This window comes from Mobula birostris, chromosome 14 (assembly GCF_030028105.1).
Source record: "Mobula birostris isolate sMobBir1 chromosome 14, sMobBir1.hap1, whole genome shotgun sequence".
Classification (NCBI taxonomy): domain Eukaryota; kingdom Metazoa; phylum Chordata; class Chondrichthyes; order Myliobatiformes; family Myliobatidae; genus Mobula; species Mobula birostris.
The window spans coordinates 18435123-18453607 of record NC_092383.1 but is presented as its reverse complement, the minus strand read 5'-3'; the positions used below and the strand labels follow the sequence as shown (position 1 = coordinate 18453607).

The window sequence follows — 18485 nt, the reverse complement described above, 5'->3', positions numbered from 1 at the left end:
GTAACAAGATCCAGTGGCCTTGCAAAGACCATTCTACAAGGAACTGTGGAGGGGAAAAGAAGGAGAGGTAGACAGAGGAAAAGATGGATGGACAACATTAAATAATGGACAGGGAAAACATTTTCAGTGACCCAGACTCTGGCACACAACCACAACAGATGGAATAGGCTGGTGCAAAGCTTGTCGTGATGGCGCCCAGACGACTCCACCAGGAGTTTAGGACGCAAGGCAAGGCAAGGCTTTAATGCTAATTTAGTTAAGTGTTTTAAATCATTTAATGCTTTAAAAATGTTATTGTTTATTTGATATTCAATAGTTATTGATAATTTGAATGTCATGGGCATTCAAAGTTCTTGATGGTCCATAATTCCTGAGGGCATGATTTAACTATCTATCAATTTTTGACTTTGTTTTATGGACAGAAATTAGATTATGTTTTTGTCTACACTCAAACAGAGCCTTGCCATTTTCATTTAGGACAGCCTTTAGCATCCCATCAATGTTGATGCATATGATACTGCTTAATATGCATGTAGACAGTTATCTACTGGTTATAGCTTTTAGGCAAATGTATGCTTTTATAAAGTTAAGAAGGATTCTGAAGAGCTGAAGGTGTTATGATGAGACCGGACATTTGTAGGGTTCATAGTCTGAACAACTGTGAAAAATTCCGCAGAATCCTTGTCAATAAATCCTCTAATTGCTGCTGAGTGCACTTAATATTTCATATAATCCTTTTTATCATTCACGTTTATGCTAAATTTAGTCACAATCTGACCTTGTCATGTGGCTCAAATCTAAATCAATAGTACAGCTTATTTGTGTTACAATATTTGTTCTTTCTCATTGATTTTTCTCTTAGTTAACTAATACTCTTTTGCAGGTACAAACAATGTTGAATACCAGTTTGCAGTGAATAATGACACCACAGAGCTCCAAGTGAAAGACTTGCAACCAGACACTAACTATACCTTTTATGTTGTTGCTTATTCTCAACTTGGTGCCAGTAGGACCTCGCATTCTATTGTTGTAGAAACTATGGAAGATGGTAAGGACTGGGGAATATTTTTATACTTTGTTTAAAAACCGATAATGTCTATGGAAATCCATAGTCTTAATCTGTTGATTAGTTGTTACATATCTATGACGGATTTATAATGAAATTCTGTCTCCATATGTAAGCTCACATGTTCAAATCAGCAATACTGCCTGAGAATTCTAAAAGATACAATTATGGACTCGTACAAATTAATTAAGGTGGTACATTATTGCTTGCTTTATAGAAGACAGTGAGCTATTTTTTTAAAGCCTTTGTAATTTTGTTTTTTTCTAGTGAAATAAGCCTGTATGGAATATGTAAACAATGTAAGTGTGGTGATTGACTGCACAGTGTACTTGATGCTGTCTGCTAAATACGGGCTCATTGTTTTCAAGTCATTGGATGGGATTTGTATCCCAATTTTCTGACTCACTTGACAAGATATTACATCCCAAACAAGGCTAACATATATTTGCAGTATAGTGTATTTTGAGTGCATCTTTAGACTTTATTAAGTAGCTTACGTTTTATAAAATGTTTGCATTTTATTTTCTGTAGTAATATAAATCAAAAGGGGAAAGCTAATGATTGCCAGCTTTATTGCCATCAATCCAGTTTCTTGTATTTCACAGGCTTCAGTCTATGACTGAAATGAGGATTAACACTAATACAATGGTAGTGAAATTAATCTGCTTGGAACTTGTGTGTTGCTGTAAGGAACCAGTAACTAAATAATAGATGATGGATGAGGTATTTCACATACTTAATCAGAATGTCTACTGATCAAAACTGCGAAGCAGTGTGGAAAGAACATGGAGAATTGCTGTTGTTGTAGATAAGTTTTAACAGTTTTCAAAATCACTCACCGGTGATGAACACATGCATGTATTCTCTTAGACCGAGTATGGGAAGGGAGAGCATCACTATAGTGGGTGATCTTCTGAAGAAATACAATATATAGAATCAATATATTAATGTAAATTTTAATGTCAAAGACAACATGATAAGGATGCAAAGTTAGCTATCTAAGACCATGAAAGTTCAGGTGTGTGCAAAAGGGTTTTTTTTTCTATTCTATACAGTTTGGCAATCATCTGCAGCCCAAATCCTAAACTAAGTTTAATTTGACTTAACACTTTATTTGCTATATGCACATCTGAAGGAGGAAGTTTGTTGATGCTGACAAATGCAAGCTATGATTGAATTAGTTATGACAAAATTCTGCATCTTAACATAGTGAATCCGGTGAGTCCTGTCGACGCATTCCACTGCCACAGGCCTGAGTGACTTCTGCCCAGTTGCACTCACCCCCATCATTGCAAAGTGCTTTGAGAGACTGGTTCTATCACATCTGAAATCCTGTCTGCCCACTACCCTGGACCACCATCAATTTGCCTGTCGCACCAACAGGTCAACAGAGGACGCCATCTCCACAGCACTTCACTCTGCCCTGACCCACCTGGACAGCCCCAACTCTTACGTCAGAATGCTGTTCATTGACTTTAGTTCAGCATTCAATACTGTGATCCCCTCCAAGCTGACCGCCAAACTTCGCCAGCTTGGTATCAGCTCATCCCTCTGCAACTGGACCTTGGACTTTCTGACTAACAGACCCCAATCAGTTAAGTTAGACAACCTCTCCTCCTCCACTCTCACCCTGAACACCGGTGTGCCTCAAGGCTGTGTGCTGAGCCCTCTTCTGTACTCCCTTTTCACCTATGACTACGTTCCTATACATGGTTCTAACTCCATAATAAAGTTTGCAGATGACAGCACGGTGGTTGGCCTGATCAGAGGGGATGATGAGACAGCCTACACGGACGAGGTCCAGCACCTGGCTGCATGGTGTGCCGACGACAACCTGGCCCTTAACACCCAGATGACCAAGGAGGTCATTGTGGACTTCAGCCAAGCTAGGAGCTACACTCACATCCCCACCTACATCAACGGAGCTGTAGTGGAGCGTGTATCAAGCTTCAAATTCCTTGGTGTCCACATTTCCGAAGATCTCACCTGGTCCCTGAACTCCTCCATCCTGAACAAAAAGGCGCAATAGCACCTTTATTTCCTGTGGAGCATCAAGAAAGCTCACCTCTGTCCCAGGATACTGACAGACTTTTACCACTGTACCATTGAGAGCATACTCACCAACTGCATCTCAGTGTGGTATGGCAATTGTCCTGTATCGGACCGCAAAACACTCCAGCGTTTGGTGAAAACTGCCCAGCGGATTATCGGCACCCAGTTGCCCACCATTGAGAACATCTACCATAAACGCTGCCTGGGCAGGGCAAAAAGCATTATCAAGGATGCATCTCACCCTAACCAATGACTTTTTACTCTCCTCCCATGCAGTAGGCGCTACAGGAGCCTCTGCTCCCGCACCAGCAGTCACAGGAAGAACTTTTTCCCTGAGGCTGTGAACCTGCTGAACCTCACATCACAGCGCTAAGTAGTATTGCACCCATATTGTACTGTCTCAGTACTTTTATATTTGTGTGCTGTAGCACTTACTTTTTATTTGCAGTTATTTTGTAAATAACACTATTCTTTGCATCTCTGGTTAGATGCTAACTGCATTTCATGGCTTTGTATCTGTACTCTGGCACAATGACAATAAAGTTGAATCTAATCTAATCTAATCTAGCGATTCTGGTGAGTCCCAATGAATGCTTTGGAAAGTTGTAGCTTTTTGAATTTTTGGGTGGGTTTGGAAAATACACACTACAATAAAATAAAGTAGCTATATGAATCAGAGATTCTGTCTTTGGAGGAGCTAAAGATGAGTTCCAGTGTTAATATCTTCATTAAATTATCATTTTTGTTCCTTTTTTTGAGATAAATCATAGACTTGTTTCTTTGCTATGTCTTTCTGCCTCAATGATGAATTCAAAATAAATCACGAGTTGTTAAAGATGGAGAATGTCATGGGAATGAACAGGATATCTCTAGGATTTAAAATGTTTAATGAAACAATTTTTAATTTTGTTACTACTTGGAAAATTACTGAAAGTTTTTCTAGATATCAGGGCTACGAATGATGCATTTGATGAGATGGGTATAGAACTGGAGAACTGGGACTAAGACATTGTAATATAAGATTCCAGTGCTGAGTGGCATGAGAGATATGTGTAGGAAAAACATAAATTAACATGATATTTTGTTTTCTTTGTGAGTAAAAGTAACCCTGGGATGAGACTGGAATAAATGTTTGAAATTGTGGTTGAATGTAAATCTGGCTACGTAAGGTGAGCATGAATCTAAACGTTGCTGACCATATGTTTTAGGGAGCTGGGCACAAAAAGAAAATCTGAATTGTAGGTCATAACAATCTGTGATTCATCGCAAAAAAATGTTGGATTATGAACTGGAAAAATTAGAACAGGATGATTAGTGGCTTTAAAAACTTTGATTCCTTAGTGCTTTCATTTTATTGGTAGCTAAGTCCTCATTTGGATCCAGAAACAATAATTTGTTTTTAGGAAACAGCCAAAAATATGCTCAGAGATGACTTTCTTTCACTCTTGTTTACCTTCATGTGTCCGCTGCTAAGCCCTCAGTATATTTTTAAAGTTTGTTTTCTTCACAATTATGTTTTGATGTAAGTGAGACTGCTTAAGCACATTGAAGCATATTGTGTAATTAAGAGGAGGGCATCATTCAATTATTGCTTAATATTTGCTGAAGTTAGAAAGGCTATCAAATTGGTATGAATCATTTCAGCAAGTGTTCATTATTGTAAAGTTTAGGAGATTTATCATTAAAGACTGAGGAAACCAATCTATTTATTATGCTTTTTCCACCATCAGAATCAGAATTGGGTTTATTATCAGTGGCATGTAACATGAAATTTGTTAACTTAACAGCAGCAGTACAATGCAATAGATAATGTAGAAGAAAAAAACACAAAATAATAATAATGAATAAATAACTAAATCAATTACAGTATACGTATATTGAATAGATCAAAAATTGTGCAAAAAACAGAAATACTAAATATTTAAAAAGTGAGGTAGTGTCCAAGAGTTCAATGTCCATTTAGTAATTGGATGGCAGAGGGGAAGAAGCTGTTCCTGAATCACTGAGTGTGTGCCTTCAGGCTTCTGTGCCTCCCACCTGATGGCAACAGTGAAAAAAGGGCATGTCCTGGGTGCTGAAGGTCCTTAATAATGGACGCTGCCTTTCTGAGACACCGCTCCCTGAAGATTTCCTGAGTACTTTGTAAGCTAGTACCCAAGCTGGAGCTGACTAAATTTAGAGCCCTCTGCAGTTTCTTTCGGTCCTGCACAGTAGCCCCCTCCACCCCCCCCCCCCCCATATCAGATAGTGATGCAGCCTGTCAGAATACTCTCCACGGTACATCTATAGAAGTTTTTGAGTGTACTTGTTGACATACCAAATCTCTTCAAACTCCCAATGAAGTCTAGTCACTGTCTTGCCTTCTTTAAAACTACATCAATACATTGGGAGCAGGTTAGGTCCTCAGAGATCTTGACACCCAGGAATTTGAAACTGCTCACTCTTTCCACTTCTGATCCCTCTATGAAGATTGGTATGTGTCTTCATCTTACCCTTCCTGAAGTTCACAATCAGCTCTTTCGTCTTACTGACGTTGAGTGTCGGGTTGTTGCTCTGTCACCACTCCACTAGATGGCATATCTCACTCCTGTGCACCCTCTTGTCACCACCTGAGATTCTACCAACAATGTTTGTATTGTCAGCAAATTTATAGATGGTATTTGAGCTACACCTAGCCACACAGTCATGGGTATATAGAGAGTAGAGCAGTGGGCTAAGCACACACCCCTAAGGTGTGCCAGTTTTGATCATCACCAATCCCCACAGATTGTGGTCTTCTGGTTAGGAAGTCAAGGATCCAATTACAGTGAGAGGTACAGAGGTCCAGGTTCTGCAACTTCTCAATCAGGATTGTGGGAATGATGGTATTAAATGCTGAGCTGTAGAAGGTGAACAGCATCCTGACATAAGTGCTTGTGTTGTCCAGGTGGTCTAAAGCCATATGAAGAGCCATTGAGATTGCATCTGCTGTTGACCTATTGTGGCGACAGGCAAATTACAATGGGTCCAGGTCCTTGCTGAGGCGGGAGTTCATTCTGGTCAACCTCTCAAAGCATTTCATCTATGTAGATGTGAGAGCTACCGAGCGATAGTCATCAAGGCAGCTCACATTATTCTTCTAAGGCAGTGGTATAATTGTTGCCTTTTTGAAGCAAGTGGGAACTTCTGTCTGTAGCAGTCAGAGGTTGAAAATGTCCTTGAATACTCCTACCAGTTGGTTGGCACAGGTTTTCAGAGCCTTACCAGGTACTCCATCGGGACTTTCTGCCTTGCGAGGATTCACTCTCTTTAAAGACAGCTAATATCAGCCTCTGAGACAGAGATCACAGGGTCATCAGGCATCTTCACAGCTGTAGTTGTATTCCCCCTTTCAAAGTGTGCATAGAAGGCATTGAGTTCATCTGGTAGTGAAGCATCGCTGCCATTCATGCTATTGGTTTTCGCTTTGTAGGAAGTAATGTCTTACAAACCCTGCCAGAGTTGTTGTGCATCCAATGTCACCTCCAATCACTAGCAATCTGTGAGGATTTTTTTTTCATTCTTGACACTTCCTCTGTAGTTCATAGCACTACCAAGATCAATCTGTTTAATGAATTAGAGTACTGCCAATTAGTCTAATTTCTTCATTCGCACTATAATTTATTTCTCAAGTTACAATTTGACAATTTAATCCAGAGATCATAATACCTCTATTTTAAATATGAGAGCTAGGAAATACTGAGTACTGTTACAATTTTTGAAATTGTTCAGAACAAGTTCTCTCTGTAAATTAACAAACTCATGCAATTTAAGCTTTTTGAAGTGAAAGGCCAAAAAAAAGCTGCATAAATTTTGCATTCAAAATTGTCCTGCAGATGGTACTAGTGAACTGGAAACTTTATTCTTTTTCATTCCTTATGCTCTGTGAATGCAGTCTAATTCAACTTGAAAGATTTCACTGTGTTTATACCTCAAAATATTATCATGATATTGCAAGCACATCATCTTCAACTGGTTGACTCTAATTTGTATTTACACTGAGTGGCCACTTTTTTAGGTACCTCCTGTACCTAATAAAGTGGCCACTGAGTGTATGTTCGTGGTCTTCTGTGGCTGTAGCCCATCCACTTCAAAGTTTGACATGTTGTGTGTTTTGAGTTACTGTTGCCTTCCTGTCAGCTTGAACTAGTCTGGCCTTTCTCATTAACAAGGCATTTTTGCTCACAGAGATGCCACTCGCTGGATATTTTTTCTGTTTTTCATACCATTCTCTGTAAACTCTAGAGACTGTCGTGTGTGAAAATCCCAGGAGATCAGCAGTTTCTGAGGTACTCAAACCACCACTTGTGGCACCAATAATCATTCCATGGTCAAAGTCACTTAAATCACATTACTTCCCCATTCTGATGTTTGGTGTGAATGGCAACTGTACCTGTTGACCATGTCTGCTTGCTTTTATGCATTGAGTTGCTGCCACATGATTGGCTAATTAGATATTTGCATTAACCAACAGGTATACCTAATAAAGTGGCTACTGAGTGTAGATACTGATCACACCATCCCCAGCTAAGATTTACTTTTGCTAGTTTTAATTTTTTTTTGTTATCCAGGTTTGAGGTGAAAGCCTAGAAATTCCTCTGTGCTGGGAAAAGCACATTAAACAGTTATTGTTCATTGGGCCAGGTTTTGATTTGCTGCTGCCAAATTTTGAATTCAGAGTGCTAGACATTCAGTCTGTCACATGCATCTGTTTCTGAATGTAATTCAGTGGTGTTCTGCACCATATTACAGGTGGGAAAGAACTGTATCTACTTAAATGTATATTTGTAAAATTCTTTGCATATCATCTAACACGTAACTATAACAGTGAGATATCAGTTTAATTTCTCTTCCCTATTATTCCTTTCTGTCTGGTTATTTCCTCAGCTGTTCATGAAAATATTATGCAGAGCTTTTCTCCCAGCATAACTTTTCCTCTTAAGTATACTTAACATTATGGAGAAGCACACTAACAAAATAAAAACCCCATTCAATTTTACTTGGCAAGGCCCAGACTTAGATGGTGTGCATAATTCTGAGTTTTCTGGAAGCAGGTAATCACAATTACTTCCCTTCTATGTCACCAACCACAATTTTGATCACTAATGAAATACTCTACAAATTATTTTGCAATAAAAGAGCTTGGATCCTTAACTTGATTGAAATTTATTTTGTGTATTGATCTTTATCCAATCATTAAAGTTCTAATGTTTGTATCCTATTTCTGAACAGTACCAAGTACTGGCCCTCAACCATCCTTGTCGATTACCACTCACACTGATGTTCGGGTAACATGGCTTCCGCTCTCTCCAGAACTTAGCAATGGTAAAATAACAAAATACCGAATTGATTACTGCATGTTGAAAGAAGGTATGTATTTTGCCACTTGAGCTATGGGATATGTATTTATTTTGAATATACTGTATTGATTTTCATTTCCTTGTACTTAGGCATACAGTGACTTAGAACTTTAATATTAAACCTATTTTTGGAATGGTAATCTTAACAGCCTTTTCTCTCAGTTGTGTGAAATAGCAGTCACCTTAAGTAATATTATTGCTCATCATTCTTAGTTGATACAAAGCGCAATATCCTGGTATCTTAACTTGATGACTGTTGTGTTGGTAATTTCCCTGTGTTACTTCAATCTCTGTTAGAGACAAGAATTTTATTCTCATCCACTCTCTTTCATGCTCCAGATAAAATGCTGAGAATACAGCATAGCAGTTCCAGTTGGTGCCTGCAATTTGAATCATTCACTGTCTTGCTTGCTCTGTTCTGCTACATTCTTAGCATTAATTATGTTTCTGTTTGTACCATTGAACCTTATGTATGATTGTCATGTTGCCTGTCCACAGAGAAGTAACTTCAACAGACTTGTCCTTTTGGGTAATAGCATGTGGCTCTTCACTCATTGAATTTAAATTCAATTGATCACTGGCAGCTAAGGTTATTGTCCAAAGTGGATACTTAATTCAATGTGCTTAGAATTGCTCAGCATTGAATAGGAGATTAGTGCAAATCTTTATCATCTTGATTAGCTGAAGGAATAAGGCTAAATTACACAGCATGAATCAAATGTCAGTTGAAACTTAGACTGACGTTGTGAGAATACATCATGATGGACATTACCCAGGAAACGAGTTCTGAGATTTTTGGGGTGAAGGTATACAATTGCAGAGAATATTCACTTTAATTCAACTTTTAATTCAACTACTGCTATTAAGTGCTACCCCTGTTTATACAACAGATCAAATTTATTCAATTGAAGTTGATGGAAATGAAACACAAGTCACGCTTCCTACAGTACAGTCAAAGAAAGTTTACAAAGTTCGGATTGCAGCAAGCACGAGTGTGGGATATGGTGCACCATCAGATTGGACCCAGCACCTAATACCTGACAGAAGTAAACAAATAACAGGTAGGAACATTGTCTTTCCAGATTAATAAAGGGCAAGCTTCCTTTTGCAAAATATAGAACAAATATTGTCTTCTCCATTGTTTGGTAATAAACATGCTTAGAGCATTTAGGCATATGGCAGGGAATTTGTAATATCCATTCCTATTTCAAGTTCACTGCAGAAGAATTGTTGTCTATGATAATTTACCTAGGCATATCCATTACCCATCTCTTAGGAAATGTTAAACTAGGCTTTCATAGAAGTGTGGATTGAAACTCATTCAGTTAGTGGATTACAGAAATTGGTCCGCATGTATTTTGTTACTGGTGCTTAAAATTTCACTATGTTCAAGCCATGGTTATCTACATCAGTGCCAAGACTGTAAATTTTATCAGCTAATTTCTAGACAACTACGGTAGTCAAAAATCATAGAAAGCATTACATTTGGAATACTTGTGTAGCTAGATTGTTTGCTCGGAGAGCAGTTTTAAACTAAAATTAGGATTAGTTGTAATTAAAGTTGTTCTACACTAATTCTTGGGAACCACACCCTGTTGTCAAATATAATTTGCTTTCTGATCCCACGTGCACAGGCTGGCAATTGGTACAAGGGTCAACAAATTTTATATTTTTAATTAACTAGCAGTAATTGCAGGTAAACTCACAGATACATTCTTCATATTTCTAAGAGAAGTCTGTTTACTCGGTCCTAGTTGGTTTGGAACAATCACTGGAACCCAAGGTGTTTGATTACAAAAGTGAGGCTAGTGCATTGAAAACATAAATATCTGATAAATGGGATTAAAAATAACAATGACAAAAGTCTCCACTACTTTATTTGACTTGAGCATAAATCATATGTATCCAGTTACAGCTAATTACTGTTATCAGGTTGAAATGGTTCATCTAATAATAACCTGCTTTGCTTTGCTCCAGTTCCATTTGCTCCTACAGAAATGAAGGTCAAGACAAAAGTAGACTCTCTGCTGGTTTCATGGCAACCACCCTCTAATCAAGTCCAGATCCAGGGTTACAAGCTTTATTACAGAGAGGCAGATGCAGATGATTCGAGCAGAGAATTAAGTGAAGCTAATGGAGATGAGCATTGGACAAAGGGACCAATCCGGCTTCGAAGAAAAATTAAGCAGTATGAGATTACTGGATTAGGTTAGTAATCTGAATGAACCAGTATGTTATAGTAAATTATGGGAGTTTCTTTTTTTTAATTGAACTGTATAGCTTTTGGAAAGCTGTGCTGATTCCAAAAGGAAATAAATAAAGTTAGAGATTGAAGTACTAGTTACAATTCTTCATCAATGAAGTTAATTATGTAAACTTTGCATTTGCTTGACTTTAGTGCTTCAATCCCTAATTTACTCCAACATAAGTACTTAAAATGTCTTTCCCATTCAATATCCGTTCTATAATGCCATAACTTTATAAAATTGTTTTTGTCTGGCCCCAATTCTTTAATTTATCAGCCTAGATTCACTCAGCCAAAATTTTGAGAGGAAATGCACATTAAGATAAATTCTGTTGAATGCTTCCAACAGCTCATAATTTTGTAACTTGAAAAATTCATTTTGTATCTTTGATTTTTACTTAGCTTCCAAATTAAATACCTACTTGCAAGTCAAACAACTGTCAAATATGTAAGTTGTACTTCTGTTGCAACTAAGTTATTTTTTTACATATCCCAATCTAGATAATTTATGAGGGGCTAGGTCTAATCTACTTCAAGATCCACAGAGCTGTCGGCTCTACATCCTACTTTGGACTTTAAGCTAAATGAAGCAATCCAAAAATATAATATGGCATATGGAATGCAATACATTATACTATCATCCCTCATAAATCACTTTATTTATCACTATACATTAATAAATTTGCATTTAGTGTTCATGTTTTACAATATAACTTATCAATCATCTCTTGATATTAAAATTAGTGTGTCAAAAATTTTGAGTGGAAGTACAACATACTAATTATTAATCCCCATCTGCTATACATGGTAGCTTTTCTTAAAGCAATAAGCCGATAGACCAGGGAGTTGGAATTGAATTTGAATTCAGCTTTTATTCAAATCTTTCATTGAGAGTTAAATTTTATGATAGGGATGTAATGTGCAGCATTTTACTATTTTAATGGTGATTGGGGAAGGTGGGGGAAAGAAAACGATTTTAGCATTTTCAGTTGCTCTGCATTGAAGATTTGTCAGTTTGCCCAAAAACATAAACTTAATTTAGTACCTAATTTTAGTAAATAAAAAAGTTTTGAAATGCTGCACGTACATTGATAAAATGTCAGAAAATATGAAAATATTGAATACTTAAAGGTACAAGCAAAATAGCTTCCATGGAAAATTTGTGCAAAGCATTTGCAGAAACCCTACACTGTTCATAAAGAACACTAAATGACATTCTTGGGAGAAAGCACCCTCCAAGGTCAGGGGGTGATACTGCACATAAACTGTTGTACCACCAGATGGTGCCTGAGCATTTCTCTAAATGTATCCAAAGTACACACTCTAGAGATCTTGTATAATAATTAGAAATGCAACCATATCCCCATGTACATGTAATCTGTTGCATCCAAGCCTAATCAGCTTTGAATTAATGATACCATTTTCCTTTTCAGTATTTTCCATTTTGTCAATGATGAAATGAAATAAACAAGGTTCCTTACACGTTGATGGACCTGCAGGAAATGCTTTAAATAAAAGCATTCCTCTGCTGTTCAATGTATTGCTGCTTAATTTTGAAGATGAAATATTTGGCAGATCAACTCTGGAACTTTACTGATTTTTGGATTACAATTAAGTTATGGAAGGGAATATAAAAATCTTTATTGGCTTTATTTTGGTCAATTAAACTTGCAATTGAATATACTTCCACTGAAGGAAATTACACAGAAAAGTTGGGGTATCGTGGGTGAAGGAATGAAGGACATTTTTTTTCCCTAGCGATGTTAGAATTTCCTTGTAGATCCTTCATCTCTGGCATCAGAGAATTCTAGTGTTCAGTGAAACTAGAAGTTGTACCAAATCACTTAAGAAATTTACTGTGTTTCACATGTTTTATTAACAAATAGGCTGATATCTTCACCAGTTCTGTTATAGTTAATCAACAATGCTTACTGAATCTGGCATTCTTTGTCTAGATTGTAGAATTCTACACATTTACCTTGCCTTTCGTGCTGATATATTGAGAATCTGACTTCTCAAGAAGAAATCTTGTCCAAGATTGCACACTTCATGAAAAGCATGCTATTGTTACTAACTTACTCTTTTTAAAAATGTTCTTTTCCATGGAATAACAGGCTTTAGTATGCCTGTCTCCTCATCTTATAATTGATAAGTTATTTTGTCCATAATCAGCTTCTTGATCTGTTTCGGTCCATTGGTCATTATGTCTTTAATCTGTAGAGGTGAAATATTCCTGTGTTTGATTTACTGCTTTCAAACCCATTCAAAATTGTGGCAAATTTAGAGTAAATAATTCATATAGAATTTGTAGCTCTATTCAGGCTGTTACGAACTTACTTAGTTTTACTTATTTATTGAGATAGAGCCCTTTGAGCCGCAATGCCCAGCAACCCCCCAATTTAACCCTAGCCTAACCATGGGACAATTTATAATGACCAATGAACTTACCGACCAGTACATCTTTGGACTGTGGGAGGAAACTGGAGCATCTGGAGGAAACCCACGCGGTCATGGGGAGAATGTACAAACTCCTTACAGTCAGCAACGGGAATTGAACCTTGGTCACTGGTAGTGTAAAGAGTTGTGCTAACCACTACGCTATTATGTCGCCTAACTACACTATTGTGCCACCTGAATTAAAGTATTTTGATTTCTTTCCCTCATGGAATCAGTAAAGTTTTTAAAAATTTAAGATTAGTTCAGTATGTGGTCAGTAACAACATATTGGACATTAAGAAGAAGTGTATAGGCAGAGACTAAAAACTGTAGCACCAGTGGCAAGGACCGAGAAGGTATGGGCAAGGGAAGCACAGAAGCACTTACAGGACTGCTTTGAATCGGTTGGCTGGACTATTTTGAAGAATTCATCTTCAAACTTGGATGAGTGTGTTGCAGTTCTTACCGACCTCATTAAAACCTATGTGGATGAGTGTGTGTCTAGGAGGACTTACTGTACATTCCCAAGCCAAAAGCCATAGATTAAACAGGAGGCACATCATCTGCTGAAGGCTAGAACTGTGGCATTCATGTCTGGCGACCCAGGCCTGTACCAGAAAACCAGGTATGATTTGTGGAGGGCTATTTCAAGAGTGAATAGACAATTTCAAACGAGGTTGGAGGCAACATCGGATGTACGACAACTCTAGCAGGGTTTGCAAAACATTACTTCCTACAAAGCGAAACCCAGTAGCATGAATGGTAGTGATGCTTCACTACCAGATGAACTCAACACCTCCTATGCCCGCTTTGAAAGGGAGAACACAACTACAGCTGTGAAGATCCCTGCTGTACCTGATGACCCTGTCACCTCTGTCTCAGAGGCCGATGTTAGACTGTCTTTAAAGAGGATGGACCCTCGCAAGGCAGAAGGTCCTGATGGAGTACCTGATAAGACCCTGAAGACCGGTGCCAACCAACTGGCGGGAGTATTCAAGGACATTTTCAACTTCTCACTGCTACAGGCAGAAGTTCCCACTTGCTTCAGAAAGGCAACAATTATACCAGTGCCTAAGAAGAATAATGTGAGCTGCCTTGATGACTATCGCTCGGTAGCACTCACATCGACAGTGATGAAATGCTTTGAGAGGTTGACTAGAATGAACTCCTGCCTCAGCAAGGACCTGGACCCATTACAATTTGCCTATCGCCACAGTAGGTCAACGGCAGATGCAATCTCAATGGCTCTTCACATGGCTTTGGACCGCCTGGACAACACAAACACCTATGTCAGGATGCTGTTGTCGACTATAGCTCAGCATTTAATACCATCATTCCCACAATCCTGATTGAGAAGTTACAGAACCTGGGCCTCTGTGCCTCTCTCTGCAATTGAGTCCTCGACTTCCTAACCAGAAGATCACAATCTGTGTGGATTGGTGATAACATCTCCTCCTTGCTGACGATCAATGCTGGTGCACCTCAGGGGTGTGTGCTTAGCCCAATGCTCTACTCTCTCTATACCCATGACTGTGTGGCTAGGCATAGCTCAAATGCCATCTTTAAATTTGCTGATGATATAACCATTGTTGGTAGAATCTCAGATGGTGATGAGAGGGCATACAGGAGCAAGATATACCAACTAATGGAGTGCTGCCACAGCAACAACTTGGCACTCAACGTCAGTAAGACGAAAGAGCTGACTGTGGACTTCAGGAAGGGTAAGACGAAGGAACACGTACCAATCCTCATAGAGGGATCAGAAGTGGAGAGAGTGAGCAGTTTCAAGTTTCTGGGTGTTAAGGTCTCTGAGGATGTAACCTGGTCCCAACGTATCGATGCAGTTATAAAGAAGGGAAGACAGCAACTATACTTCATTGAGAGTTTGAAGAGATTTGGTATGTCAACAAATATACTCAAAAACTTATATATATGTACCATGACAGGCTGCATCACTGTCTGGTATGGCGGGGTGCTACTGAACAGGACCGAAAGGAGCTGCAGAGGGCTTTAAATTTACTCAGCTCCATTTTGGGTACCAGCCTACAAAGTACCCAGGACAGCTTCAAGGAGTGGTGTCTCAGAAAGGCAGCGTCCATTATTAAGGACCTCCAGCACCCAGGGCATGTCCTTTTTGTCACTAATACCATCAGGTAGGAGGTACAGAACCCTGAAGGCACACACTCAGTGATTCAGGAACGGCTTCTTCCCCTCTGCCATCCGATTCCTAAATGGACATTGAACCCTTGAACATTAACTCATTTTTTAAATATATATTATTTCTGTTTTTTGGCACGATTTTTAGTTTTTTCAATATACGTATACTGTAATTGATTTACTTATTATTTAATTTTTTTCTTCTACATTATGTATTGCATTGAACTGCTGCTGCTAAGTGAACAAATTTCACGACACATGCCGATGATAATAAACCTGATTCTGATTCTGATTCTGGAAATATGTTCAGACTGTGGTCCTCTGTGAGATTAGGACCACCATCCCAAAATTGCAATCCGTAAATTTATGTTAATGCCAAGTGGACAAATTCTGAGGTAGTTGTTCTATTTTGTATTAATCTGGGTCGCTGGCATCAAATGTCAGTACAGGCTGCCCAGGTAATGAATAGGTTTCATTTTTACCGATGGCCATATATTGATTTTGTCCATAAGTCGTAAAATACACAACAATCCCTTGATAGGGTAACCATACCTCCACTGTATTATAGTGAATTGCATCAAAAACATACAAGACTGATAAAGGAAGAACACAAATACTATGTGAAGAGAGAGAGGAAAGTAGTAGGATATTTGAATTTAATAATATTATGGGAGCTCATTCGTATGTAGGTGTGTCTCTAAGTCACACATTCATAGCACGGGGATGGGCTGTAGTATATTTTGTGTTGGTGACACTTGCTGCCCCCAGCACACTCTCGACCATCTCATTGTATGTTTGTATATGTGATAAATTAAACTTGAATCTTGAAGCTCATCTTTTTCCCCTGCACTTCAAGGTTCCTCCTTGCAGATTTTCTTTTCACACATACTTTGTTTTTCCCTAAAAATACTAGTTAAGTCAGAGTTGTGTGCCACATTAGAAAGAGCTCTTGGAAATGTTTGAGTTTCCGTACTTAAATATGCAAAATGTTCAAACTTGTCTAACACCTGACTTTGTTAATGTTGTCAGGAATATATTTGATGTCCAATTTAGCATGCCTAAGTAATATCATGCTAATGCAACCAAAGTGCTTGGTTACGTTTCTGAATTTGAAACTTATCTTGCTTTTTGCAGAGTCAACTATGCAAAAGAATGTAATGTGTTTGAATTTTAATCTCGAGTAATAATGGCATCACCTGTTGCTAAGTGAATGAAACAAGTTCCCCTGCTACAGTGCACATGAATGGATTTTTATTTGCCTTGAGAGCCCAAATGAACAGTATTGAAAACTCTCAACGGCTTGACGATCTGAAAAACATGAATTAGAAAAGGAGTTGTACTTCATGCTTCATTAATTATACTTAACAGTGAGGTACAAATTGCGGTCCACTTGTTAAAATTGGTGGAGAGCAAGTTTTCAGTTGGCAAGCGTGAATAATTAACAGATATTACACCTCAACCATCAGGGCTTTTGAACCAGAGGGGATAACCACTCGACTTCACTTGCCCATCACTGAATTGGACTCATTTTCAAGGACGCTTTACCGCATGTTCTTGATATTTATTGTTTGTCCGTTTGTTTATTTATTTATTATTTTCTTTTTGTACTTGCATGGTTTGATTTTTTCTTCGCACATTGGTTGCTGTCTGTCCTATTGGGTGCAGATTTTCATTGATTCTATTGTGTTTTTTGTCTTTACTGTGATTGCCCACAAGAAAATGAATCTCAGGGGCGTATATGGTGACATACATGTACTTTGATAATAAATTAACTTTGAACTTTGAGTGGTGAAAGTATAACTGAAGTAGTATTAATGAAGCTGAGGTAAATGAACAGAAATTAGTCTTGGTAGTGTAAGGGCAGCATGCCAGTATTCCTCTTACTCTTAATAATTTCTCCTTTGGCTCCTCCCACTTCCTCCAAACTAAAGGTGTAGCTATGGGCACCCGTATGGGTCCTAGCTATGCCTGCCTTTTTGTTGGTTTGTGGAACAACCTATGTTCAGTACCTATTCTGGTATCTGTCCCCCACTTTTCCTTCGCTACATCGACAACTGCATTGGCGCTGCCTCCTGCACGCATGCTGAGCTCGTTGACTTTATTAACTTTGCCTCCAACTTTCACCCTGCCCTCAAGTTTACCTGGTCCACTTCCGACACCTCCCTCCCCTTTCTAGATCTTTCTGTCTCTATCTCTGGAGACAGCTTATCCACTGATGTCTACTTTCTTTCTTTTTAAATCTTTTTATTGAATAAGTATACAAAAAGGTAAGCCATATAGGCACTAATACACTGTTAGAATATAATAAAATTACAGGAGATATTAATACAAAAAAAAGATACAAACAATGTAATTTAAACATAACGTACCAAGGTAACATAATAGTATACTAATTTTTATAAATATATCAATAGAGAAAAGGAAAAAAAAAACCCAAAAAAAACCCACCGTACAACTAACTAAAAGCAAAGCAAAGCAATGGGCTAACTTGAAACCAAACAGAGTTAAAAAACTTAAAATCACGTCCTCAATCCCGACCTCCATTAAAAACAGTAAAAAAAACAAGAAGGGTATATATTACATTAAATGAAAATATTGAATAAAAGATCTCCAGGTCTGTTCAAATTTAAATGAAGAGTCATAAAGATTGCTTCTAATTTTCTCCAAATTCAAGCATAATATCGTCTGAGAAAACCAGAAAAAGGTAGTTGGAGCATTAAGCTCTTTCCAATGTTGTAAGATACATCTTTTCGCCATTAAAGTAAGAAATGCAATCATTCTACGGGCTGAAGGAGAAAGATTACTGGAAATTTTAGGTAGTCCAAAGATAGCAGTAATAGGGTGAGGAGAGATATCTATATTCAATACCTTGGAAATAATATTAAAAATGTCTCTCCAAAAAGTTTCCAGAGTAGGACAAGACCAAAACATGTGAGTTAAAGAGGCTATCTGCCCCGGACATCTATCACAAAAAGGATTAATATGAGAATAAAAGCGAGCTAATTTATCTTTGGACATATGTGCTCTATGAACAACTTTAAATTGAATTAGGGAATGTTTAGCACAGATAGAGGAAGTATTGACTAATTGTAAAATCTGCCCCCAGTCATCCACGGAAATAGTAGATCCCAATTCTTGTTCCCAATCTGAC

At 38.1% G+C, this 18485-nt stretch overlaps 1 protein-coding gene across 1 annotated transcript in view; it reads left to right on the top strand.

Moving 5' to 3' along the window:
- The window catches only part of igdcc4 (immunoglobulin superfamily, DCC subclass, member 4), a 178954-nt gene that overhangs the window by 116689 nt on the left and 43780 nt on the right, over positions 1–18485 (top strand). The window contains exons 8-11 of the mRNA XM_072278159.1: positions 884–1048; positions 8369–8506; positions 9387–9557; positions 10474–10704. Coding sequence (XP_072134260.1) covers positions 884–1048; positions 8369–8506; positions 9387–9557; positions 10474–10704 — 705 coding nt within the window. The remainder of the gene's footprint in view (positions 1–883; positions 1049–8368; positions 8507–9386; positions 9558–10473; positions 10705–18485) is intronic.